The 27,457-nt window shown below is 45.6% G+C and overlaps 1 protein-coding gene across 1 annotated transcript in view; it reads right to left on the bottom strand.

Moving 5' to 3' along the window:
• Positions 1-379: 379 nt before the first annotated feature.
• Positions 380-27,457, bottom strand: part of LOC115081078 (extracellular calcium-sensing receptor-like) — a 46,522-nt gene continuing 19,444 nt past the window's right edge. Inside the window, exons 3-6 of the mRNA XM_029585589.1 lie at positions 24,938-25,762; positions 23,095-23,322; positions 3,259-3,382; positions 380-1,290 (exon numbers count right to left, since the gene is read on the bottom strand). Of these exons, the coding sequence (XP_029441449.1) occupies positions 380-1,290; positions 3,259-3,382; positions 23,095-23,322; positions 24,938-25,762 (2,088 nt within the window). The remainder of the gene's footprint in view (positions 1,291-3,258; positions 3,383-23,094; positions 23,323-24,937; positions 25,763-27,457) is intronic.

The raw sequence follows: 27,457 nt of genomic DNA, 5'->3' as shown, positions 1-27,457 counted from the left end.
CCCAGGAAAAGTATAAAAATATTTTAAAAAAATTACATTAGTTCATTTAAATTTGACATTGGCTTCAGTTCAGAATGTATCCTACTCTGTTATTTTCCAAATTAACATCACCAAAAATGGAGAGCCCTAGTAGTTATGGTACATGATCACATTACTCCAAAATAGATTCTGTACCAAAAACTTTAAAATCCTGCTTCTTTGAGTGAGAATTTTTTTTACCTTTTTGCACTTTAAATTAATTATTTGTCAAAGGCAGAGTTTATACCGCAATATTTTCAATAATAAAGTAAGCAGCATTTTATAGACATTTAAAATATTGACGAAAAAATATGTTGTTTTGTTCTTCCAAGGAGAAGTTCCTGGGCATATCAATTTGACTTTATTTCCTTGTTGCATTTTTTCCTACTAATTGCTCCTTGGTGTTCATTTCTGGTCTTATGAGAATAATGTAACACTTGGGGAGAAATATTAAAAAGAGTAACCCCGCACCCGAGGACAGAATGGCAAAGATCTCCACTGCAACCATGTACTTCCCTTGTGTACTGAGGTAGGCGGGAATGAAAGACAGCCAGACACTCACAAAGACAAGCATGCTGAAGGTAATAAATTTAGCTTCATTGAAGCTGTCAGGTAACGTCCTTGCCAGGAAGGCCACAATGAAGCTAATGATGGCCAAGAAGCCCATATATCCCAGCATACAGTAGAAGAGTATGGTCAACCCATCATTGCACTCAACAATTATCTTCCTGCTTTCAGATCTGGTGTTGTTCTCAGGAAAAGAAGGATGGCTAGAAATCCAATAAGTGCAGATAACTATCTGGATGAGAGAACAGAAAACAATGATAAGGTTAGGTATCTTTGGCCCAATCCATTTTCTGAGATGATTGTGGGGGTTGACAGCCTTGAAGGCAATGACAACAGTGACAGTTTTTGCCAATATACAAGAAATGCAGATTGTAAAGATTAGGCCAAAGGCAGGTTGTCGTATCATGCAGGTGAGCTTCACGGGAATGCCAATAAATGTTAAGGAAGAGAGGAAGCAGAGCATGAGGGTGCAAAGAAGGAGATAGCTGAGGCCCCTGTTGTTGGCTCTCACAATCGGCGTGTCCTTGAAGCAGAAGAAAATTATGAGGATTAGGATAGTGGCCAAGGACAGAATGATGGCAACTGCTGCCAAGGCTGCCCCCAGGGTTTCCTGATAGGACAGGAACTCAATGACTTTTGGAAGGCATCTATTTCGTCTCTCATTGGGCCAGTAGTCTTCTGGGCACTTCCAACAGTTGGCTGTATCTGATATAAAAGAGAAACACGAGTCAGAAGCCTAAACTGAGGATACAATCTGTTCATCTATTTTATAACTTTAGAAGGTTCAGTTGGTCTTTTGTGAACAGGAAATGTTATCCCTAGAAAAATTGTAAATAAATGGTTTGAAACTTGGAGTCTAAGATCTCAATGCCATTAACTACAGACTTTGGCTTCCTTCAACTCAAAATTATTAAGATGCCTTTAACTGGAATGACATAAGTGTAAAGTTAGTCTAGTTTGTCACATTGTCATCCTCAAATTTGCACTGTGTTAACTTGCTTTCTCATAACAATTGATTTCTCCAGGTAGAAGTATATTTTCTGTCAAAGCTGTACTCATAGATAACCATAGTGTGTAATTTCTGTTGGTGCAATTAAAAGTATCTCAGGTTGCAAAAATGCCCTATTTTATAACAATGGGAAAAAAATCATTTACTCTCTTTTTTTCAGAAAATCTCTGAAAATGATTTTGAGATACAGGAACATAAGAACATAAGTATTTCAATTATGTTTTCCATTTCTTAACCTGCCACACTTACCAGTTATTCTGCTTTCCTGCCCACTTCTGTGCCATAGGCCACCACCTACACTGCGTAATGCCTACACTAGCCCTGGTTCCACTGAGTATCCAGTTAAAGTTTTCTAGGGAACTTTTCTTTCCATTCCTCACCAGTTTGCTGAATATTGACCTCACAGTGAATAATGATACTGGTGTAAGTGACAAATCCTTCATCTCATCCCAGTTTGGTTACCAGGCTTCCACATTGGTGCAGATCCTGCAATCTAAAACCTACATGGAGAGGCTTATGATGCTAAATGTGTACTGTCTAAAAGCAAACGGTAAACAAACACAGGAATATGTCTCAATAATTCTCTATTATTCCAATAGTTACATACACATAAAGAGAATAATTGGTGTCTATAATATATTCATGCAAAAATGTTATTGATATCACACACTATAAAATCACATTTCTAACTAGACAATATTAAAACTAACACTCACCCACTCAACTTCCATTCATACTATTAAAATATTTTAATACTATTAATATTGTAATAGTATGAATGGAAGTTGAGTGGGTGAGTGTTAGTTTTAATATTGTCTAGTTAGAAATGTGATTTTATAGTGTGTGATATCAATAACATTTTTGCATGAATATATTATAGACACCAATTATTCTCTTTATGTGTATGTAACTGTCTAAAAGCAAGGCAGGAAAGGTGGCAATATGATACAAACATTCACATATTTAGCAGATTTCAATAAAGTACAAGGGAGTGACATTTACCATAAAATAAACCCCCAAATATTGAAATGGAATATTACATTCCTTAAAATTTTCTTCAGTATCAGAAGGAAATAAAATCCATCTTTGACTGGTAAAATCTCCTTTTAGAAAAAAAATATTGCCTGGCCAACCTGATGGCCTAGAGGCAGCTGTATGAAAGAGTACAGCAGTGGGAGTATACTACCAGCCCCAAGACCAGGATTATGAAAAAGACTGTGAAATGCTAGCAGAGATAAAAATAGCTAACAAAGTGCAATGGATATTCATTAAAGTTACAATTTATTCACATAAATATTTTAATATTGACCTTACAATAATAATGGGAGTTTTCCATTACCCTATACCGATAGTGTGCATGTCTTACCAAGAAATATTAGGGAATGTAATTTTCTTAGATGCCTTATGGAGCAGCTGGTCTTGGAACCAACAAGGGGGAAATAATCTAAATGTAGATCTCAGAGGGACATAGGACCTGGTATAAATTGCTGCTTTGCAGTAGTGAACATAATGCAATCCAATTTAACTAACTCACTGGAGGAAGAATTTTATGTAAAAAAAAACCCTGTAGTAACATTTAACTTTAACAAAGGACATTTTAAAGTCAATAATAAAAGTATTCTGTTGTGCTACATTAAATCACAGCTGCACCAGAGACGGCTCACCAGTTTCATTGGCTATTTCCCCAGCAGAGCAAGGGACACAGTCAAAACAGCAGCTGGGCTGGCCAAGTCTGGCAGATTTCCTGTATCCAACGGGGCAGCTCTCACTGCAGACAGAACGAGGGGTCTGTGGAATAAAATATTATAAGGTGAATTTTAAAAGCCTGATGCATGCCGAAATCAAGGGATACACAAATATGTTGGGCTTGCGCATGTCGAGCGGATTTTAAAAAAACGCTTGGATATGTGCGTAAATGCCGCTGAGCAAACATCTTGGAATGTCTCAAAAAGGGGCGGGGCGGAGGAGTGGTCTAGGTGGGGCATGGTAGTACATGAATGTTTTGAGACTTTCCCCAGAAATTTGGGTGCAAATACTTACCCGAGCTAGCTTACACTGAGGTCCCCTGCTGCATAACTTTACTTCTGCTATGGATGGAGTGTAAGTCAAAGAAAAAGATAATGAGCCATTTTGGAGGTGATTTAAAGGGTCTGGGGTAACTTGGGGGTGAACAGGCTATCCAACTTTGGGGGGGAGTTGGAGGACCTGTCTGTTAACTGGGTGAACTGAGAACAAACTGGTAAAACTGGCAAATGCGTTGGCGTGTCCCCTTTTAAAATCCCCCCACTTATGCGGTAGAAGCTGGATTTGCACCCACTTACAATTCAGTGCATGTGTGCGTGACCAGGCTATTTTATAACATGCGCACATATATGCACGTGTGTTATAAAACAGCGGGCTGACGAACATGCGCGCCCGCGTGCCGGTTTGAAAGTTACCATCCCAGGCATTAAAACATGAGTTGTTCTATGTTGACTGAATCCAAAGTCTATTAAGCCCAGCATCCTGAGTTCAGCAGAGGCCAATCCAGATAATTGGTAAGGATGTTGCTGCTGCTGTTGCAAAATTGCCGGAACGTCCGGAGGAAGTGCATCTCTGGCTAAAGCGAAACCGCTTAGCTCTGAGGCTGAAGCTCCGGTTGTGCATCGTTCCCACTTCTGCTCTAATTCTTCCTTCTCTTTCTATTGCAGGAGTTTCCCTTTCATTCTCACAATTGGTTCATGATTTGGGGGTCCTTGCTGACACCTTAAGCTGGAACCACAAATTTGGTTGGTTGTGAAGACAGCTTTTTAGAAGCCGCATTTCCTTGGGTGATTGAAATATGGCCTAGCTAAAGATGATTTCCTTTTCTGTAGTTCAATCATTTATTGTTTATTAGCTCGACTCTTGTAATGGACATTGGACTTCCTAAATCTCAAATCCAAGCATTACAACTTGTACAAAACTCTGCAGCTTAGCCAATTCTGTCCATTGCTCATTATGGTCATAGAACACCTGTTTTCAAAGAATTGCTCTGATGGCCATTGCATTATAGGGTTATTTTCAAAGTGTATTGTTTTTAAGGTGGTGAGTCAATTTCAGCCAGGTTCTGCAAGAGTACTTACCTGGATGTGCATTACATTGCTCTGGTTAAAGTTTGCTTCTATTCCTTTTGTGAAAGATGCTAGACTCACTGTTACTAGGCAACAGGCTTTTTCTATTATTGATCCCACTATGTGGAATAATTTACCATCTGATATTCATAGGATCACTGACCTAAAGCTTTTCCAAAAGAGGTTGAAACATTGTTTATTTGTACTTGCATTTACTAGATCTGAAACTTTTGAATGTTATTTTAGCTGGAAAAGTTTAGTCATAAGTTTTATATTGTATGTTAATTAATTTTATATATGATATGTTAATTGTTATTTGTTGTAAACCATTCCGATAGATTCTGAGGGACGGTATATAAAAGATGTTAAATAAATAAATAAAAATAAATGCTGTTAAGTTTGTTTTTTTGTTATTATGCTTATGTGATTTTGAACGTTGCTAAGAACAGCCATGCTGTGATTGGTGGCTTAAAAATATTGTAATAAAAATAATAAATGTAATAAGTACCCAGCAGAACCCAGAGTAGATTCAGCTCCCTGTTGCTCAATTCCAGGGATAAGCAAAGGGTTTCCCTGATTCTACCTGTCTAAAAATTGTTTATAGACCTTTTCTTCCAAAAATTTTTAAACCTAGTTATGCTAGTTGCCTTGACTCTGTCCTCCAACCGGCCGTCATAGTTGGTGATTCAATTATTAGGAATGTAGATTAGGGATGTGAATCGTTTTTCGACGATTAAAATTATCGTCCGATAATTTTAATATCGTCTTAAACCGTTATGAAACACAATACAATAGAGATTCTAACGATTTATCGTTATAAATCGTTAGAATCGTGAGCCGGCACACTAAAACCCCCTAAAACCCACCCCCGACCCTTTAAATTAAATCTCCCACCCTCCCGAACCCCCCCCCCCAATGACTTAAATAACCTGGGTGTCCAGCGGCGGTCCAGAACGGCAGCAGTCCGGAACGGGCTCCTGCTATTGAATCTTGTTGTCTTCAGCCGGCGCCATTTTCCAAAATGGCGCCGAAAAATGGCGGCGGCCATAGAACAACACGATTCCACGGCAGGAGGTCCTTCCGGACCCCCGCTGGACTTTTGGCAAGTCTTGTGGGGGTCAGGAGGCCCCCCCCCAAGCTGGCCAAAAGTTCCTGGAGGTCCAGCGGGGGTCAGGGAACGATTTCCCGCTGCGAATCATTTCCCGTACGGAAAATGGCGCCGGCCATACACGTATGGCCGGCGCCATTTTCCGTATGGAAAATGGCGCCGGCAGGAGATCGACTGCAGGAGGTCGTTCAGCTAGGGTTCCGGCGCCTCGCTGAACGACCTCCTGCAGTCGATCTCCTGCCGGCGCCATTTTCCGTACGGGAAACGATTCGCGGCGGGAAATCGTTCCCTGACCCCCGCTGGACCTCCAGGAACTTTTGGCCAGCTTGGGGGGGGCCTCCTGACCCCCACAAGACTTGCCAAAAGTCCAGCGGGGGTCTGGAAGGACCTCCTGCCGTGGAATCGTGTTGTTCTATGGCCGCCGCCATTTTTCGGCGCCATTTTGGAAAATGGCGCCGGCTGAAGACAACAAGATTCAATAGCAGGAGCCCGTTCCGGACCGCTGCCGTTCCGGACCGCCGCTGGACACCCAGGTTATTTAAGTCATTTGGGGGGGTTCGGGAGGGTGGGAGATTTAATTTAAAGGGTCGGGGGTGGGTTTTAGGAGGTTTTAATGTGCTGGCTCACGATTTAACGATTTTTCACGATATTTACCCCCCCCAAACGGCAACAATACGATTCCCTCCTCCTCCCAGCCGAAATCAATCGTTAAGACGATCGAGGACACGATTCACATCTCTAATGTAGATAGCTGGGTGGCTGGTGGGCGTGAGGATCGCCTGGTAACATGCTACCTGGTGCGAAGGTGGCGGACCTTACGCGTCACCTAGATAGGATTTTAGACAGTGCTGGGGAGGAGCCGGCTGTCGTGGTACATGTGGGCACCAACGACATAGGAAAATGTGGGAGGGAGGTTCTGGAAGCCAAATTTAGGCTCTTAGGTAAAAAGCTTAAATCCAGAACCTCCAGGGTAGTATTCTCTGAAATGCTTCCTGTTCCACGTGCAGGTCACCAGAGGCAGGCAGAGCTCTGAAGTCTCAATGCGTGGATGAGACGATGGTGCAAGGAAGAGGGATTCAGTTTTGTTAGGAACTGAGGAACCTTTTGGAGAAGGGGGAGTCTCTTCCGAAGGGATGGGCTCCACCTTAACCAGGGTGGAACCAGACTGCTGGCGCTAACCTTTAAAAAGGAGATAGGGCAGCTTTTAAACTAGAACAAAGGGGAAAGCCGACAGTCGCTCAGCAGCGCATGGTTCGGAGAAAGGTATCTTTAAAGGATACTAATGATGCATTAGAATTAGGGCATCACGACAGTGAGGTTCCAATAATTAGAAAAGTAGTCCAAGTGCCTGTAACTAAAAACTCACCTGAGCTAAAAAATTCTAACTTAACCCTATCTATTAAAAAGCAGAATGAAAATACAAACAAAAAACAAACTTTGAAATGTTTGTATGCTAATGCCAGAAGTCTAAGAAGTAAGATGGGAGAATTAGAATGTATAGCAGTGAATGATGACATAGACTTAATTGGCATCTCAGAGACATGGTGGAAAGAGGATAACCAATAGGGATGTGAATCGTTTTTTGACGATTTAAAATATCGTCCGATATATTTTAAATCGTCAAAAATCGTTAGGGCCACGATACAATACCAATTCCCCCGATTTATCGTTAAAAAATCGTAAATCGGGGGAAGGGGGAGGGCAGGAAAACCGGCACACTAAAACCCCCTAAAACCCACCCCCGACCCTTTAAATTAAATCCCCCACCCTCCCGAACCCCCCCCCCCAAATGCTTTAAATTACCTGGGGATCCAGCGGTGGTCCAAAACGGCGGCGGTCCGGAACGGCCCCCTCAATTGAATCCTTTTGTCTTCAGCCGGCGCCATTTTGCAAAATGGCTGCCGCAAAATGGCGGCGGCCATAGACAAAAACGATTCGACGCAGGAGGTCGTTCCGGACCCCCGCTGGACTTTTGGCAAGTCTTGTGGGGGTCAGGAGGCCCCCCCAAGCTGGCCAAAAGTTTCTGGGAGTCCAGCGGGGTTCAGGAAGCAATTTCTTGCCGCGAATCGTTTTCCGTACGGAAAATGGCGCCGGCCATACGCGTATGGCTGGCGCCATTTTCCGTACGGAAAATGGAGCTGGCAGGAGATCGACTGCAGGAGGTCGTTCAGCGGGGGTTCCGGACCGCCGCTGAATGACCTCCTGCAGTCGATCTCCTGCCGGTGCCATTTTCCGTACGGAAAACGATTCGCGGCAAGAAATCGCTTCCTGAACCCCGCTGGACTCCCAGAAACTTTTGGCCAGCTTGGGGGGGCCTCCTGACCCCCACAAGACTTGCCAAAAGTCCAGCGGGGGTCCGGAACGACCTCCTGCGTCGAATCGTTTTTGTCTATGGCCGCCGCCATTTTGTGGCGGCCATTTTGCAAAATGGCGCCGGCTGAAGACAAAAGGATTCAATTGAGGGGGCCGTTCCGGACCACCGCCGTTCTGGACCACCGCTGGATCCCCAGGTAATTTAAAGCATTTGGGGGGGGGTTCGGGAGGGTGGGGGATTTAATTTAAAGGGTCGGGGGTGGGTTTTAGGGGGTTGGCTCATGATTTTAATGATTTTTCACGATAGTTTACACACCCAAACGGCAACAATACGATTCCCTCCCCCTCCCAGCCGAAATCGATCGTTAAGACGATCGAGGACACGATTCACATCTCTAATAACCAATGGGACAGTGCTATATTGGGGTACAAATTACTAGGGATGTGAATCGTGTGCCCGATTGTTTTAACGATCAGGTTCGGCTGGGGGGGGGGGGGGGGGGGGTCCGGGAGCGATCTCCTGCACTCAGGCCGAAATTATAATATATTCAAAATGGCGCCGGCGCTACCTTTGCCTTGTCACATGGTAAGGGCAAAGGGCCATCGGCGCCATTTTTTTTAGCGCAGCTGATGGCCTGGGAATGGGAGATCGCTCCTGCGGCCCCCCTGGACCACTAGGTATGTGTAAAATTTTTGGGGGGGTCGGGAGAGTGGGGGAGGCTAAGGGGGTAATTTTAAAGGGTCGGGGTGGGGGATTTTTTATCGGGCCATCAACGCCATTGACGCCATTTATATTAGTGGCAGCCAAAATGGCACCGATGGCCCGAGAGTGGGAGATCGTGCCGGGACCCCCCACTGGACCACCAGGTAATTTAAAACATTTTGGGGGGGTTCGGGATGGTGGGGGATTTGTTTTAAAGGGTCGGGGTGGGTTTAGGGGTTGTTTTGGTGTGCCGGTTTTCCCGCCCTCCCCCCTCCCCCGATTTACGATTTTTCATGATAAATCAGGGGAATTTTTATTGTATCGCAACTCTAACGATTTTTGACGATTTAAAAAATATCTGACGATTTTTTAAAATCGTCAAAAAACGATTCACATCCCTACAAATTATATCGCAATGACAGAGAGGAGCACTCGGGAGGAGGTGTGGTGCTTTATGTCTGGGATGGCATAGAGTCCAAAAGGATAAACATCCTGCATGAGACAAAATGCACAATCGAATACATCAAATAAAATAGTTAATGTTTTACTATGCACCCCTGTTTTATGTGAACCAGCATGATGTGACTGCGGTCTCGAATGCCGGTATATAAAAATCCGAAATAAATAAAATAAATAAATCGAATCTTTACGGGTAGAAATCCCTTGTATGTTGGGGAAGCCAATAGTGATAGGGGTATACTACCGTCCACCTGGTCAAGATGATGAGACGGACAGTGAAATGCTAAGAGAAATTAGGGAAGCAAACCAAATTGGTAGTGCGGTTATAATGGGAGACATCAATTACCACAATATTGACTGGGTAAATGTATCATCGGGTCACGCTAGAGAGATAACGTTCCTGGATGGAATAAATGATAGCTTTATGGAGCAATTGGTTCAGGAACTGATGAGAGAGGGAGCAATTTTAGATCTAATTCTCAGTGGAGCACAGGACCTGGTGAGAGAGGTAACGGTGGTGGGGCCGCTTGGCAATAGTGATCATAATATGACCAAATTTGATTTAATGACTGGAAGAGGAACAGTGTGTAAATCCAAGGCTCTCGTGCTAAACTTTCAAAAGGGAAACTTTAATAAAATGAGAAAAATTGTTAGAAAAACTGAAAGGAGCAGCTACAAAAGTAAAAAATGTCCAAGAGGCATGGTCATTGTTAAAAAATACCATTCTAGAAGCACAGTCCAGATGTATTCCACACATTAAGAAAGGTGGAAAGAAGGCAAAATGATTACCGACATGGTTAAAAGGGGAGGTGAAAGAAGCTATTTCAGCCAAAATATCTTCATTCAAAAATTGAAAGAAGGATCCAACAGAAGAAAATAGGATAAAGCATAAACGTTGGCAAGTTAAATGTAAGACATTGATAAGACAGGCTAAGAGAGAATTTGAAAAGAAGTTGGCTGTAGAGGCAAAAACTCACAGTAAAAACTTTTAAAAATATATCCGAAGCAGAAAGCCTGTGAGGGAGTCAGTTGGACCGTTAGATGATCGAGGGGTTAAAGGGGCACTTAGAGCAGATAAGGCCATCGCGGAAAGATTAAATGATTTCTTTGCTTCGGTGTTTACTGAAGAGGATGTTGGGGAGGTACCCGTAATGGAGAAGGTTTTCATGGGTAATGATTCAGATGGACTGAATCAAATCACGGTGAACCTAGAAGATGTGGAAGGTCTGATTGACAAACTGAAGAGTAGTAAATCACCTGGACCGGATGGTATACACCCCAAAGTTCTGAAGGAACTAAAATAATGAAATTTCAGACCTATTAGTAAAAATTTGTAACTTATCATTAAAATCATCCATTGTACCTGAAGACTGGAGGATAGCAAATGTAACCCCAATATTTAAAAAGGGCTCCAGGGCTGATCCGGGAAACTACAGACCGGTTAGCCTGACTTCAGTGCCAGGAAAAATAGTGGAAAGTGTTCTAAACATCAAAATCACAGAACATACAGAAAGACATGGTTTAATGGAACAAAGTCAGCATGGCTTTACCCAGGGCAAGTCTTGCCTCACAAATCTGCTTCACTTTTTTGAAGGAGTTAATAAATACGTGGATAAAGGTGAACCGGTAGATGTAGTATACTTGGATTTTCAGAAGGCATTTGACAAAGTTCCTCATGAGAGGCTTCTAGGAAAAGTAAAAAGTCATGGGATAGGTGGCGATGTCCTTTCGTGGATTGCAAACTGGCTAAAAGACAGGAAACAGAGAGTAGGATTAAATGAACAATTTTCTCAGTGGAAGGGAGTGGACAGTGGAGTACCTCAGGGATCTGTATTGGGACCCTTACTTTTCAATATATTTATAAATGATCTGGAAAGAAATACGACGAGTGAGATAATCAAATTTGCAGATGACACAAAATTGTTCAGAGTAGTTAATTCACAAGCAGATTGTGATAAATTGCAGGAAGACCTTGTGAGACTGGAAAATTGGGCATCCAAATGGCAGATGAAATTTAATGTGGATAAGTGCAAGGTGATGCATATAGGGAAAAATAACCCATGCTATAATTACACAATGTTGGGTTCCATATTAGGTGCTACAACCCAAGAAAGAGATCTAGGTGTCATAGTGGATAAACCATTGAAATTGTCGGTTCACTGTGCTGCGGCAGTCAAAAAAGCAAACAGAATGTTGGGAATTATTAGAAAGGGAATGGTGAATAAAACGGAAAATGTCATAATGCCTCAGTATCGCTCCATGGTGAGACCGCACCTTGAATACTGTGTACAATTCTGGTCGCCGCATCTCAAAAAATATATAATTGCGATGGAGAAGGTACAGAGAAGGGCTACCAAAATGATAAGGGGAATGGAAATACTCCCCTATGAGGAAAGACTAAAGAGGTTAGGTCTTTTCAGCTTGGAGAAGAGACGACTGAGGGGGGATATGATAGAGATGTTTAAAATCATGTGAGGTCTAGAACGGGTAGATGTGAATCGGTTATTTACTCTTTCGGATAGTAGAAAGACTAGGGGGCACTCCATGAAGTTAGCATGGGGCACATTTAAAACTAATCGGAGAAAGTTCTTTTTTACTCAATGCACAATTAAACTCTGGAATTTGTTGCCAGAGGATATGGTTAGTGCAGTTAGTATAGCTGTGTTTAAAAAAGGATTGGATAAGTTCTTGGAGGAGAAGTCCATTACCTGCTATTAAGTTCACTTAGAGAATAGCCACTGCCATTAGCAATGGTAACTAGGGATGTGAATCGTTTTCCATATCGTCTTAACGATAGAAATCGTGTGGCAGGAGAAGAAAATTGTCTTTGGCACGATTATTTCATTGAAAAATCGTTAAAAATCGTTTTTTCCGATTAGTGCGCACTAACTCCCTGTTAGTGCGCACTAACTCGATTTAGTGCGCACTAACTCAAAATGATACAAATAGACACTTTCCAGGTCACTGAAGGTCAGTTAGGAATGAATATGTGTTCCTATTGGCTGGCAGCCCTCTTATCTATTGATGTTACCAAGGTTTCCACTGAGGTGATGGTTGGGGGGATGGGAAATGGAACTGGAAACTCATGAACACCAACAGAAAATGAAACAAAGTGTTCACACTTCCCAGGTCAGTAAAGGTCACTTAGGAATGAATATGTATTCCTATTGGCTGGCTGTGCTCTTATCTATTGATGTTACCAAGGTTACCACTGAGGTAATGGTTGGGGGGATGTGAAATGGAAACAGTTGGAAGCTTGACATGTGATGATCAGCACTCACGTGACTAGAACTTCTTTGTTTATTATTTTTGTTAGCAGGCACCTGAAATGCTAGTGCATGTCGAATTTGCCAATCACTGTGCATTTTAGAAAGGTGGTCCTGGCTGGAACTGTACACAGTTCAAATATATGTAATTGATTGTTGGTAAGTGTATTTCTTAAGTAGCCACACTGGCACAAGTATGTTTACTTTTCCTCCTACTTAACTCACTAGCTCAGCTTTGTAAGAAGGGCTTCTCTGCTTGAGTGAGGGTCAGGCAGCTCCCCCCTGTCTGTGAAGCCAGCCTCTCACTAGTAATGCAGGGAGGGAGCTGTCTCAGACTTCACCATCCTCCTCCCACCCCCCCCCTCACCCACACACCATTCACTAGCTGGGACATGGGGGAAGTCAGGAGTGAGGGTCAGGCAGCTCCCCCCTTTCTGTGAAGCCAGCCTCTCACTAGTAATGCAGGGAGGGAGCTGTCTCAGACTTCACCATCCTCCCCCCCCCCCTCACCCACACACCATTCACTAGCTGGGACATGGGGGAAGTCAGGAGTGAGGGTCAGGCAGCTCCCCCCTGTCTGTGAAGCCAGCCTCTCACTAGTAATGCAGGGAGGGAGCTGTCTCAGACCTCACCATCCTCCCCCCCCCCTCACCCACACACCATTCACTAGCTGGGACATGGGGGAAGTCAGGAGTGAGGGTCAGGCAGCTCCCCCCTGTCTGCGAAGCCAGCCTCTCACTAGTAATGCAGGGAGGGAGCTGTCTCAGACTTCACCATCCTCCCCCCCCCCCCTCACCCACACACCATTCACTAGCTGGGACATGGGGGAAGTCAGGAGTGAGGGCAGGCAGCTCCCCCCTGTCTGTGAAGCCAGCCTCTCACTAGTAATGCAGGAAGGGAGCTGTCTCAGACTTCACCATCCTCCCCCCCCCCCCCCCTCACCCACACACCATTCACTAGCTGGGACATGGGGGAAGTCAGGAGTGAGGGTCAGGCAGCTCCCCCTGTCTGTGAAGCTAGCCTCTCACTAGTAATTCAGGGAGGGAGCTGTCTCAGACTTCACCATCCTCCCCCCCCCCCCTCACCCACACATCATTCACTAGCTGGGACATGGGGGAAGTCAGGAGTGAGGGTCAGGCAGCTCCCCCCTGTCTGTGAAGCCAGCCTCTCACTAGTAATGCAGGGAGGGAGCTGTCTCAGACTTCACCATCCTCCCCCCCCCCCCCCCTCACCCCACACACCATTCACTAGCTGGGACATGGGGGAAGTCAGGAGTGAGGGTCAGGCAGCTCCCCCCTGTCTGTGAAGCCAGCCTCTCACTAGTAATGCAGGGAGGGAGCTGTCTCAGACTTCACCATCCTCCCCCCCCCCCTCACCCACACACCATTCACTAGCTGGGACATGGGGGAAGTCAGGAGGGAGGGTCAGGCAGCTCCCCCCTGTCTGCGAAGCCAGCCTCTCACTAGTAATGCAGGGAGGGAGCTGTCTCAGACTTCACCATCCTCCCCCCCCCCCCTCACCCACACACCATTCACTAGCTGGGACATGGGGGAAGTCAGGAGTGAGGGTCAGGCAGCTCCCCCCTGTCTGTGAAGCCAGCCTCTCACTAGTAATGCAGGGAAGGAGCTGTCTCAGACTTCACCATCCTCCCCCCCCCCTCACCCACACACCATTCACTAGCTGGGACATGGGGGAAGTCAGGAGTGAGGGTCAGGCAGCTCTCCCCTGTCTGCGAAGCCAGCCTCTCACTAGTAATGCAGGGAGGGAGCTGTCTCAGACTTCACCCTCCTCCCCCCCCCCCTCACCCACACACCATTCACTAGCTGGGACATGGGGGAAGTCAGGAGTGAGGGTCAGGCAGCTCCCCCCTGTCTGTGAAGCCAGCCTCTCACTAGTAATGCAGGGAGGGAGCTGTCTCAGACTGGTATCAGGGTTAGGGCACTGTGTGCAGGAAGATCACAACACTCCTGGTATTAATAGGGATAGGGCACTGTAAGAGATGACTGTAGTAGATTGAATAAAGATCTGATGTTTCTGCTCTCCTCACACCAAACAAAAACAACACACAAGCAGAGAAGCCCTTCTTACAAAGCTGAGCTAGTGAGTTAAGTAGGAGGAAAAGTAAACATACTTGTGCCAGTGTGGCTACTTAAAAAATACACTTACCAACAATCAATTACATATATTTGAACTGTGTACAGTTCCAGCCAGGACCACCTTTCTAAAATGCACAGTGATTGGCAAATTCAACATGCACTAGCATTTCAGGTGCCTGCTAAGAAAAATAATAAACAAACAAGTTCTAGTCACGTGAGTGCTGATCATTACATTACTTTTTTTGTCAAGCTTCCAACTGTTTCCATTTCACATCCCCCCAACCATTACCTCAGTGTTAGCCTTGGTAACATCAATAGATAAGAGCACAGCCAGCCAATGGGGCGGATTTTCAGAGCCCTGCTCGCGTAAATCCGCCCAAAACCGGGCGGATTTACGCGAGCAGGGCCCTGCGCGCCGGTGAGCCTATTTTACATAGGCTCACCGGCGCGCGCAGAACCCCGGGACTCGCGTAAGTCCCGGGGTTTTCGGAGTGGGCGTGTCGGGAGGCGTGTCGGGGGGCGGGGCCGGAGCGTGCGGCGTTGCGGGGGCGTGTCGGCAGCGTTTTGGGGGCGGGTACGGGGGCGTGGCTATGGCCCGGGGGCGTGGCCGCGCCCTCCGTACCCGCCCCCAGGTCGCGGCCCGGCGCGCAGGAGGCCCGCTGGCACGCGGGGATTTACGCCTCCCTCCGGGAGGCGTAAATCCCCCGACAAAGGTAGGATGGGGGTTTAGACAGGGCCGGGCGGGTGGGTTAGGTAGGGGAAGGGAGGGGAAGGTGAGGGGAGGGCAAAGGAAAGTTCCCTTCTAGGCCGCTCCGATTTCGGAGCGGCCTAGGAGGGAACGGGGGTAGGCTGCGCGGCTCGGCGCGCGCAGGCTATACGAAATCGATAGCCTTGCGCGCGCCGATCCAGGATTTTAGCCGATACGCGCGACTACGCGCGTATCTACTAAAATCCAGCGTACTTTTGTTTGCGCCTGGAGCGCAAACAAAAGTAGGCTGTTCGCGCTCGTCTGAAAATCTACCCCAATAGGAATACATACATACATATTCATTCCTAAGTGACCTTTACTGACCTGGGAAGTGTGAACACTTTGTTTCATTTTCTGTTGGTGTTCGTTAGTTTCCAGTTCCATTTCCCATCCCCCCAACCATCACCTCAGTGGTAACCTTGGTAACATCAATAGATAAGAGGGCAGCCAGCCAATAGGAACACATATTCATTCCTAACTGACCTTCAGTGACCTGGAAAGTGTTTATTTGTATCATTTTCAGTTAGTGCGCACTAAATCGAGTTAGTGCGCACTAACGGGGAGTTAGTGCGCACTAACCCGAGTTAGTGCGCACTAACACGATTTAACGATTTTTAACGATAAATCGTTAGAATTTCTATTGTATCGTGTTCTATAACGATTTAAGACGATATAAACATTATCGGACGATAATTTTAATCGTTGAAAAACGATTCACATCCCTAGTAACATGGAATAGACTTAGTTTTTGGGTACTTGCCAGGTTCTTATGGCCTGGATTGGCCCCTGTTGGAAACAGGATGCTGGGCTTGATGGACCCTTGGTCTGACCCAGTATGGCATTTTCTTATGTTCTTATGTTCTTAAACTCCACAGGTTGTGTGTTGAATGGAAAATCTAAGAACATAAGAAATTGCCATGCTGGGTCAGACCAAGGGTGCATCAAGCCCAGCATCCTGTTTCCAACAGGGGCCAAACCAGGCCACAAGAACCTGGCAATTAACCAAACACTAAGAAGATCCCATGCTACTGATGCAATTAATAGCAGTGGCTATTCCTTAAGGGGCGGATTTTCATACTCCGCGAATAGGCCTACTTTTGTTTGCGCTCCAGGCGCAAACAAAAGTACGCTGGATTTTAGTAGATACGCGCGGAGCCGCGCGTATCTGCTAAAAACCTGGATCGGCGCGCGCAATGCTATCGATTTTGTATAGCCGGCGCGCGCCGAGCCGCGCAGCCTACCCCCATTCCCTCCGAGGCCGCTCCGATTTCGGAGCGGCCTCGGAGGGAACTTCCTTTTGCCCTCCCCTCACCTTCCCCTCCCTTCCCCTACCTAACCCACCCACCCGGCCCTGTCTAAGCCCCCACCTTACCTTTGTTGGGGGATTTACGCCTCCCAGAGGGAGGCGTAAATCCCCCCCCCCCGCCCCCAAAACGCTGCCGACATGCCCCAAAAACGCCGCGACGACCGGGACCGGCCCCGACACGCCCCCCTCGGAGAACCCCGGGACTTACGCGAGTCCCGGGGCTCTGCGCGCGCCGGTAGGCCTATGTAAAATAGGCGCACCGGCGCGCAGGGCCCTGCTCGCGTAAATCCGGGCGGATTTACGCGAGCAGGGCTCTTAAAATCTGCCCCTAAGTGAACTTGATTAATAGCCGTTAATGGACTTCTCCTCCAAGAACGTATCCAAATCTTTTTCAACCCAGCTACCCTAACTGCACTAACCACATCCTCTGGCAACAAATTCCAGAGCTTTATTGTGCGTTGAGTGAAAAAGAATTTTCTCCGATTAGTCTTAAATGTGCCACTTGCTAACTTCATGGATTGCCCCCTAGTCCTTCTATTATTCGAAAGTGTAAAAAACCGAGTCACATCTACTCATTCAAGACCTCTCATGATCTTAAAGACCTCTATCATATCCCCTCTCAGCTGTCTCTTCTCCAAGCTAAACAGCACTAACCTCTTCAATCTTTCCTCATAGGGGAGCTGTTCCATCCCCTTTATCATTTTGGTTGCACTTCTCTGTACCTTCTGCATTGCAACTATATCTTTTTTGAAATGTGGCGACCAAAATTGTTTTAAATTTATTTATGTATTTATTTATTTCAAATTTTTATATACCGGCATTCGAGACAGCAGTCACATCATGCTGGTTCACATAAAACAGGGGTGCGTAGTAAACATAAACTATAACAATGGTGCGGAAAAAGGCAGTTACATATAACAGGGTGAAAAGAACTTGGCGGAGAAGGAAGAGAAAGGACAGGTTATTAATTCACACAAGTAAACGATAGAAGATATGGTTCACCATGGTATATGTCTCACTTCATCAATACAACAGTTCAAAAAACTATTGAAAACATACTTATTTCAGAAAGCATACACTTTAATTACTTCATAAAGTCAACATTTATTCACTTCAACTGTCTTCTCTTCTCTCAGATCCATTCACACCATATAATATTTACCTTCTGCTAATATTTTTTGAAAATAGTTGGATATGATTATATACTGCACTATGTTAGCTTTTAATTGTTTTATTTTGTTTTATTTTGTTAAGTTTATTCATTGTGTATGTTTGGTTGTAAACCGTTTTGATTAATTCTTTTGAATTGTAAAAGCGGTATATAAACATTTTAAAATAAAATAAATAAATAAATATGTGGAGATAAGGGGTGGCGTGGAGGTGATAGTTTAATTGGCGTCCGGGAATGCTTGTATGAATATCCAGGTCTTTAGTCTTTTTTTGAAAGTTGAGATGCATGGTTCTATTCTGAGATTTGGGGGGATGGAGTTCCATAACGGTGGAATGGCTGTAGAGAACGCCTGGTCTCTTAGTGTGCTGTGTCTGGTAGATTTGGACGGTGGTACCTGTAGCGATCCCTTTTATGCATCTCTTGTCGGTCTTGACGAATTATGTAGTCGGAGCGGGATCTGTAGGTCAATGGGAGCCAGTAGGTGGATGTTTTTGTATGTGGGAAGAATGGCCTTGTATATTATTCTAAAGTGTATAGGTAGCCAATGGAGGCTCTTTAGGATGGGGGTTATGTGGTCCCTTCTCCTGGTATTTGTCAGTATTCGTGCAGCTGCATTTTGCACCATCTGAAGTGGTTTGATGTATGAAGCGGAAAGGCCAAGTAGGATGGTGTTACAATAGTCTAATTTTGAGAAAATGATTGCTTGCAGAATGGTTCTGAAATCTTGGGCATGGAAAAGAGGTCTAATTCTTTTCAGCACTTGTAGTTGGTAGAAACAGTCTTTGGTGGTTTTGTTTATAGTGGCTTTGAAATTCAGGCGATTATCAATTAGGACTCCAAGGTCTCTCACTTGTGTGATAGTTGGCGTGGCTTGCTGTGTAGAGGTGATGGTGCTGTTCTCTGAGGCGATGAGCAGGAGTTCAGTTTTGCCGGAATTTAGTACCAGGTTTAGGCTGGTGAGGAGGAGTTTAATTTTTTGAAGGCATGTATCCCAGTAGGCCAGAGTTTTTGCGAGGGAATCCTTAATGGGGATCAGGACCTGTATATCGTCTGCGTAAAGGAAGTGTTTGAGGTTGAGGTCGGTGAGAAGTTGGCATAAAGGTATAAGGTAAATGTTAAATAAAGTAGGAGACAGGGAGGACCCCTGTGGGACTCCTACTGATAATGGGTGTTGAGAGGATTCTTTGTTCTGTATCTTAACCTTGTATCCTCTATTGCTGAGAAAGGATATGAACCAAGAGAGTGCTGTGCCTGAGATACCTATGGAGGCTAGCTGGTTAATGAGTAGGGAATGATTGACGGTGTCAAAGGCTGATGAAAGGTCCAGTAGGATCAGTAAGAAGGCTTGTCCTTTATCAAGGCCCAGGATGAGGTGATCTGTTAAGGAAATGAGGAGGGACTCCGTGCTTAGTGTTTTGCGGAATCCGTATTGTGATGGGAATAGGAGGTTGTTTTCTTCAATGTAGTTTGAGAGTCGGGTGATCACCAATTTCTCCATGATCTTGGCTATGAAGGGGAGGTTGGCGATCGGTCGGTAGTTGTTTGGGTCATTAGGATCTAGGTTTGGTTTCTTGAGTAGTGGTTTGAGAGAGGCCAATTTTAGGTCATTTGGGTAAGATCCTTGTGTTAATGAGCAATTTATGATGTCTGACAGGGATTTGGAGATGGAGTCAGGAATTGATAGAAGCAATTTCGAGGGGATGTGATCTGAAGGGTGAGAAGATGGTTTCATTTTCCGTAGAATACCTCGGATTTCTATGGAAGATGTGATTTCCAGTTCTTCTAAGCGGGTGTTTTTGAAGGCGGTCTGAGGTGAGGTTGAATTAGAAACGGTGTTAGGGGGGAGCTGATTTAGAAGTTTGCTGATTTTGTTGTTGAAAAATAGCGCTAGTTCTTCCGCTTTAGATTTGGCTTGGTTGAGAGCGATTTCTGATGGGTTTGTTTGTGTGAGGTTAGAGACGTAGCTAAAGAGTGCTTTAGCGTCGAAGATTAGGTGGTGGATCTTGGATGCGTAGTAGTTCCTCTTTGATCTTAATGTATTGGATTTATATTGGTGAAGAGTTGATTTATAGGTAGATAGAGTGATGGTGCATGGGTTTTTACGCCATTTAACCTCATTTTGTCTTAGCAGTAGTTTAAGCTTTCTTAGCTCTAGGGTAAACCATGGTTGTCTTTTGGAAGAATTGGGGTGAGGTTTTTTTGTTGTTAGAGGGCATAGCTTGTTGGCTATAGATTCCTTGATGTTGTTCCAAGATCGAAGCGCTGAGTTCGGATTGGTGAAGTCTACTTGGGTGAGATGTAATGATAAGTGATTGCTAAGATCTTCTATGGTGCATGTTTTTCTGTAAGTGAAGCTATGGTCGGGTATGCGAGATGGGCTGATTTCTTTTATTGAGAATGAGGAGGTTATGAGGGAGTGGTCTGACCATGGTACCTTCGAGCAGGTGGGGTGCTGAACTGGTTTGATTGCTGTATTGACGAAGATAAGGTCTAACGTGTGGCCTGCTTTGTGTGTGGGATTGTTAACAAGTTGAGTGAAACCTAAAGCGGAATATGCTGTGAGTAGGGCTTCGCAGTTGGGTGATAGTATGGAGTTGTCGACGTGCAGGTTAAAGTCTCCTAAGATTATAGCTGGGGCATCCAGATTGATAAGGGAAGTGGTTAGTTCGACCAGAGGAGAGGCGTCTGTTTCCAGGACACCTGGAGGAGCGTAGACAAGTAAAATTTGAAGTTTGTCTGACGAGAAGAAGCCAATTTCGAGATTAGAGTCGGTATTGGTGGAGTGCTGAGTGAATCTGAGGTCCTTTTTTGTAGCTAGGAGGATTCCTCCTCCTTTCTTTTTTCCCTGGCGTGGGATGGAAAAGAAGTTGTATGTCTCTGTGGGTAATTGGTTAATTATTGCAGTGTCTGAAGGTTTGAGCCATGTCTCCGTAATTGCGCATATATCCGGTTTCACATCGATGAGATAGTCGTTTAGTATTACTGATTTCTTTGTTAGGGATTGTGCATTGAATAGTGTTAACAAAAATAGTGTGAGGCCTAGCAGTTGGGTGATGGGAGTGATCACAATTGGAGAGAGGGATTTAAGGTTGTGGTGGTGGGCATGTCGAGTTGAATATCCTTTGGAAGGTGGACAGTGTGGGAGGATTGGGTTTGGGAAAGATGGAGACATTCTGAGACTGTTGTGGCAGGCGAGGTATCGGCCGGTGAGGGTAAGGCGTTTGCTATCCTTAAGGGGGCAGAGATGAGACGTATGTTGTTCGGTCTAGTCAGATGTTTGGTAGTAATTCTTAGGTGCGGAAGCAGTGTTGCAGAGAGATAGAGTCTGTCCAGTCCACAGTCCTCAGGGCTGCACGAAGGGGCTCACAAAGGGGCAGGCCCCTTTGTCGCGCTCCTTTGACGCGAGACGCCCGGTGCGAGACGCCAGGGAGCGTGTCAGTGATTTAAATGAGGGCTGGGCTGCAGCAATTGGCTGCAATAGCCCAGAGGTAGGCAGTGGGCGGATCGACGGCCGAGCTGGGGCTCCCACGTGGTCGGCGCGGGGGTCCAGCGGCGGTAGGGCGAGAGGAAGGCCTTACCCCGATGGGCTCAAGCGCCGGTCGCGCGGGCCCCTCTCTCAGCTCCCGTGGCGGTCTGAGGTGAGTCCCTGCGTGTCGTTGCTGCGGCAAAATGGCGCTTCAGATCGCGCGTTTGCTTTTTAAAAAGTACAGCTGGGCGGCAGCAATTGGCTGCAATAGCCCAGAGGTAGGCAGTGGGCGGATCGACGGCCGAGCTGGGGCTCCCACGTGGTCGGCGCGGGGGTCCAGTGGCGGTAGGGCGAGAGGAAGGCCTTACCCCGATGGGCTCAAGCTCATCTTACCCCGATCTTACCCCGATCATCTTACCCCGATGGGCTCAAGATCATCAAATATGCTCCCTGCTAATTTTGTGGGGTGTCCCCTAGTCCTAGTGCTGTTTGAAAGGATAAATAACTTTTCCCTATCTACCTGTTCCATCTGACTCATGATTTTATAAACCTCTGTCATCAATTCTCCAGGCTAAAGACCTCTATCCTGTTTAGCATTGCTTCATAAAGGAGAAATGTCATACCCTTTATCATTATTGTCATCCTTCTCTTTATCTTTTTTATTTCCAGAATATTTTTCTTGAGATGCGGCGACCAGGGTTGCACAAGGTGAAGTTACACCATGGATCGATACAAAGGCAATATGATATTCACAGTTTTAGTCCTCATTTCTTTTCAAATAATTCCTAACATTCTCTTTGCCTTTTTGACTACTGCTGCACCCTGAGCTGAAGATTTCAATTTATTGTCCACAGGACTCCAAAATCCTCTTCCTGGGGGTGATTCGTAATATTGAACCCAGCATTTTGTACCTGTAGATAGAATTATTTTTCACAAGTTGCACCGTTTCACTCTTGTCCACGTTAAATTTCATCTGTCTTTTAGATGCCCAGTTCCCCGGTCTTACAAGGTTCTTCTGCAGTTTCTCTGTGTGCTTAACCACTTTCAATATTTTTGTGTTAACAGTAAGTTTGATTACTTCACTGGATGCTCCCTTTTCCAGATCATTAAGGGATAAGTTAAACAGCCCTGGTCCCCAGTATGAATCCATGAGCAACTCCACTCTACCTGTCTTCCAGTGGGGAAAACTGTCATCAGTCATCAGTCCATAGTAAGATATCACCTTCTATCCCATGACACTATACCACTTGACTTCATCCACATGCTTATTATTTTTCTTCTTGAGATTTTTTTCTGATGCTTTTCTCTTTTTTTTTTTTTTGCACTGGGGATGTTTTATCAGCATTTATCACTTAAAACCTAAACTCCATAGCTCTGTCTATATAGAGAAAGATAATTATCCCCAAGTCTATCTCCTTTCAGTCTTTTGTCATGATCTCCTACTTTATGTTTATCATTTTCTTCTCCACTGAAACAGGTTTGACATTTCTGCATCATTTAAATCTTGGCAGTGTTTGATGTTACTATCACAGCTTCCTCATTAATTAAGGGCTACATTGTACGACTGGACTATCATCCATCCTTAATGCTTCTGGTGCTGGTTTTGCTGCTCCTAGTTTCTCAATGCTTTCTTTTCTCCCTTTTCACATTTTTTTTCAGGAAACTAAGGGCTTGAACAGAAGGATGCACCTTTGCAAAAGCCAACTGATGTGCCAGGTTTTTGTACTTAAAAATCATTCTTAAATGCATTCCTCCAAGACTTCACACCTCACCTGATTAAACCTTTGGTTCCATAAAATGGCAGAGGTGTTCAGAGTGATTTCCTCTCCTGGAGAATTCCTGGAATCATATCTACCCACTGTTATCAGTTCAATGGTGTCATCCGGATATATCTGGATATTCATGATATCAAAGACAGTAGCCACATCTCCATTTGCATCAAAGTAAACTTCCTGTTCAGACTCTGTTGTGAAACGCACATCCCTCAGATAATGGAGGACCTGTTGAATGATGAAGGAAAGGCGTTATACAAAATATAGAGATAATCTCTTCAGAGATCCTGATTTTCTGACTCCCTCCGCTGATTTCTGCCTCTCCTCTCCCCAGCCCAGCATTTCCCTTCTGTCATCTCTTCATGCCCAATCACTCTTCTGTCTATGATGGCTACCTCACCCAGGTAAAACAGACCACACAGTTACAGTCCAGGTTTTTGCCACACAACATGCATGAAGTTCCAGTTCTGATTTCTCTAAGAAAATTAGGGCTACATTTCAATGATTGAAATTGGGCTTAACCAGAACTGGATCAGTCTGAATCAGCAGAGCCTCCTTCTAATATTGCAGCTGCAGCACATGTGATAGAAATGATGAGAGAGCACTGCAGTCTTTGTCTCCACTTTTGCCCTTCCTCCTCCTCTGAAGGCATGGATCTCACTTCCACTCTAGATAGGACTGAAAGGGGGATGTGCAGATTCGGGGACAGGAAGCCCTGCCCAGGGGCGGATTAGCCTATTGGGGGATCGGGCAGCCCCCGGTGGGTCGGTCGCGCTAGCCACGTGGTCTACCGAGCGCGGCCATGACAGAGCCGCGCTCAGCAGTCCACGTGGCATCTCCTGGGCCGGCCTGGGCGGCAAATCCCCGGGCCGGTCTATGATTGACAGTTTGAATTCATTATCTTGCAATGGTGCATGTCTTGATCCCTCAAGACCAGTTTTCCTTTACACATCCAATTTAACGAGATGGGCTAAATGTGCAGAAGAATTTGTTCCCATTTTTTGTCTATGGGAAAACAGTGAGCAGATCTAGTGCCATTAATAGCATCAAATACCTAAATATATTTCTTCCATCCATAGCACTAATAATAAACATAGGAGTCAATATTCAGACAGTTCTTCTAGCTAAATTTAGAACTTAGAAGGAGAAACCATGGGTTTCAAATTTCTCACCTCTCTGATCACCTCTGATTTCTCCAGCAAACTGTTTAATTAGAGAAAGGTTAGCCAGATAAGTTGGAGGCAGTCCAGGGACATTCTGGGACAGTTAAGATAGCTGGATAACTTTCTGGCTAACTCCAATATTCAGGTTTAATTGAATAACTTATCCAACAATTCTAGTTGTACTGGACTGCAGTCCTAAAGATAAACAGATAAGTTTGTCTGGCTAATCTTTTCTGGCTATATTCAGTGGTGCACCTAATCAAACTATAATTAAATAAGAGAACAGTAACATTATACCTTGCTTTCCTTCTTGTTCTTTGGAAACTTATATATAGTATAGAAATGAATAACATACTGTCTGATTATCCACCATACATTTCGTCATATATACATGTCCAAAATCCTAAAGTGTAAAGCACTATATCTCATGGCTTCCCAAACTTGGACTGAACACGCTGCTGGCAGTTGTGTTTGCAGGATATCCACATTGGAAAAGGAATAGATAAATTTGCCTATATTGGAGACCGGTATATGCAAATAATTCTCGTGCATATTCATTGTGGATATCCTTAAAATCTGACTGGCTGTGAGGTCACCTAAACAGGGTTGGGAAGCCTTTCAATATAGGAATCCTGTTTGAATATTAGCGCTATAAGAATCCTTATTATTATTACCAGTACCTGCCAATATTTGATATTCTGAATGTTAGTGCGTATATGAAAAATGTCTTCTTTGGCTCCATTCAACATCATGTTGTGCAGGGCATGAGCATAAGCATAGATAGCCAGGTAAGCATGATAGGTAATGCTTAAATCATTCAACTGAAAGAGTCCTGGGTCCAGTGTTCTGAGGTCCTCTTTTCCTGAGCATCGGATGTCATCTGCTTTGGCCAACATGTGTGTGAAATTTTCTCCAGCCCATCGGCACCCAAATGCTTTTTCCCAGAAGAGCTTGGTGAAAATGTCCCATGGGTATGCAGAAGGCCCCATGTGGTAGAGAAAATTTAGGAAGTTGGCAATGTTACTGGTGGGACTAACAAATATCATGCTACCATTGAGCAACCTCCATGACTCCTTGGTAAACAGGCTTGGATTGATGATCATCCCTGTTGAGAAGACCCAAATCATAGCAATAATCTTGCGGTGAGAAAGTAGCTCCAAGATAGGTTTAAGATGATTTCCATAGCAGTTGCACACAATCACATTCACCGAGGACTGATGGATTACCTCTGCCACCTTTACCATCCTCTCTTTGGGATAGCGATCATCAATATTCTCCAGGAAAGCCACACAGCCACCATTTTCTACCACCTCCTGCCGTATCATCTGGCTGCTCAGACTTCTGCTGTCTGAGTTGGAGGACAAGATTCCCACCCATGTCCAGTTGAAATGTAGGAGCAGATGGGTGATGGCCCGGGGTTGCAGAGTGTCTGCAGGTATGGTGCGTAGAAAAGACGGGAACTGCAGCTTATCACTCAGCATTGGGTGCTGTGCCGCAAAGCTGATCTGAAAAGAGAAATGTTTCTATCATCTCCATCACATTTATGCTCAGGACTATTTAGACATACAAGGGATTTGGTGGGGCAATGCTGATAGTATTAAGGAAAGTTTTAAAGGATAATGATAGAGGCCCTTGGTCCAAATGGAACCTATGTTATGTGGTCGCAGCATGGATAGAAATAGAGGCAATATGATAGTCTCCATTTTATTCTCCACTTGTTGCGGTTCTGGCCACGAGTGCCGTGACCAGACCCTTACCTCCATGTTTCTGGACCTGTTCCCGCTTTCACCGGCCTAGTTCCTGTTCTGTTCAGCCACGTCCCGGTGAGGGCCGCGCCGCCGGGAAGCCTTCCGTGGATGCCCTGTCTCTAGGCGCGCACGCTCGCCACTTGAGCGCTTTTCTAGGCCGTTTCCTGCCAGCAGTGACTTCGCCCAAATTATGATGTCAGACGCCGTGGCCTTGATAAGCCAGCCGCGGTCACCCAGTCTTTGCCTTGCAACGGGCTTACCTATCGGATCCCTGTTGCGCTGTGCCCCGGAGCGCCCTGCTTTGCTAATCGCTCCGTTCCTGCTTGCCTGCTACAGTACCTGCTTGGTTCCTGCCTGCCTGCTATAGTACCTGCCTGGCTCCTGTTTACCTGCTACTGTTCCTGCCTGGTTCCAGTACCCGAGTCCTGCTACAGTTCCTGCCTGGTTCTAGAACCTGAGCCCCATTACAGTACTGACCTACTGTCCTAGTCTGGTTCCAGTTTCCAGTCCTGATCCACTACCGCCTAAGTCCCAGCGGCCGGGCCCCTCTGGGCTCCTCCCAGGGGGGCTTTGGCTTCCAAGGGTGAAGCCACCTAAGTCCCAGTGGTTGGGCTCCTACGGGCTCCTCCTGGGGGAGTACCAGCTTCCAGGGTGAAGAGCACTTCTACGTCCAGCCTGAACATCTGCCTCCCAGCCTGTGGTATACTAGAGACTTTTGAATACCTTTCCCAGTCTCCTGCAGGTCGGCCCACAGGTCCACTAAACCGACATACCCTAACAGATTGCAAGGCCATGGACTCGGCGGATGTGTCCGCTCCCTCGGACCTGCCCGGGATGGCCCCGCAGATGCTACAGCACCAGAGCTGCATTGATACACTGGCAGCTACGGTGGAACGGCTATCCTCGCACCTGGAGTCTCTGCCTCCTCCTGGCAGGGTCCCCGAGGGACACAGCTCTTCTGTGACTCAGCTACCCGCACCCTCCCTCTACTCTGGAGATTTAAGGACCTGCCATGGCTTTCTGAACCAATGTTTGTACGGTTCTCTCTGCTGCCTCGGCAGTTCCCCTCGGATGCGGTGAAAGTGGCGTATATCCTGTTCCTGCTTGATGGGAAAGCCTTAATATGGACTTCTCCCCTTTGGGAAAACAATGATCCTTCGCTAACGAACTTACAACAGTTCATCTCGAACTTTCGTCAGGCCTTTGATGAGCCCGCCCAAGTAGCCACGGCTACGTCTGTCTGCTGCAACTCCGACAGGGGGCGCGCTCCTTGACAGATTATGCTATGGAGTTTCAGACTTTAGCCCAAGAAGTAGGTTGGCAGTAGGGTAGTCTTAAGGCCATCTTCTTGGAAGGTCTGTCCGGATGCATAAAGGATGAGATTGCCGCTCAAGATCTGCTGGAGGACCTCAATGCCTTGATTGAGATGGCTGCTCGCATTGACCGCCGCCT

The sequence above is a fragment of the Rhinatrema bivittatum genome, chromosome 19 (genome assembly GCF_901001135.1).
Source record: "Rhinatrema bivittatum chromosome 19, aRhiBiv1.1, whole genome shotgun sequence".
Classification (NCBI taxonomy): domain Eukaryota; kingdom Metazoa; phylum Chordata; class Amphibia; order Gymnophiona; family Rhinatrematidae; genus Rhinatrema; species Rhinatrema bivittatum.
Note: the sequence above shows the minus strand (reverse complement) of the source record. Positions and strands in the feature narration are given on the sequence as shown.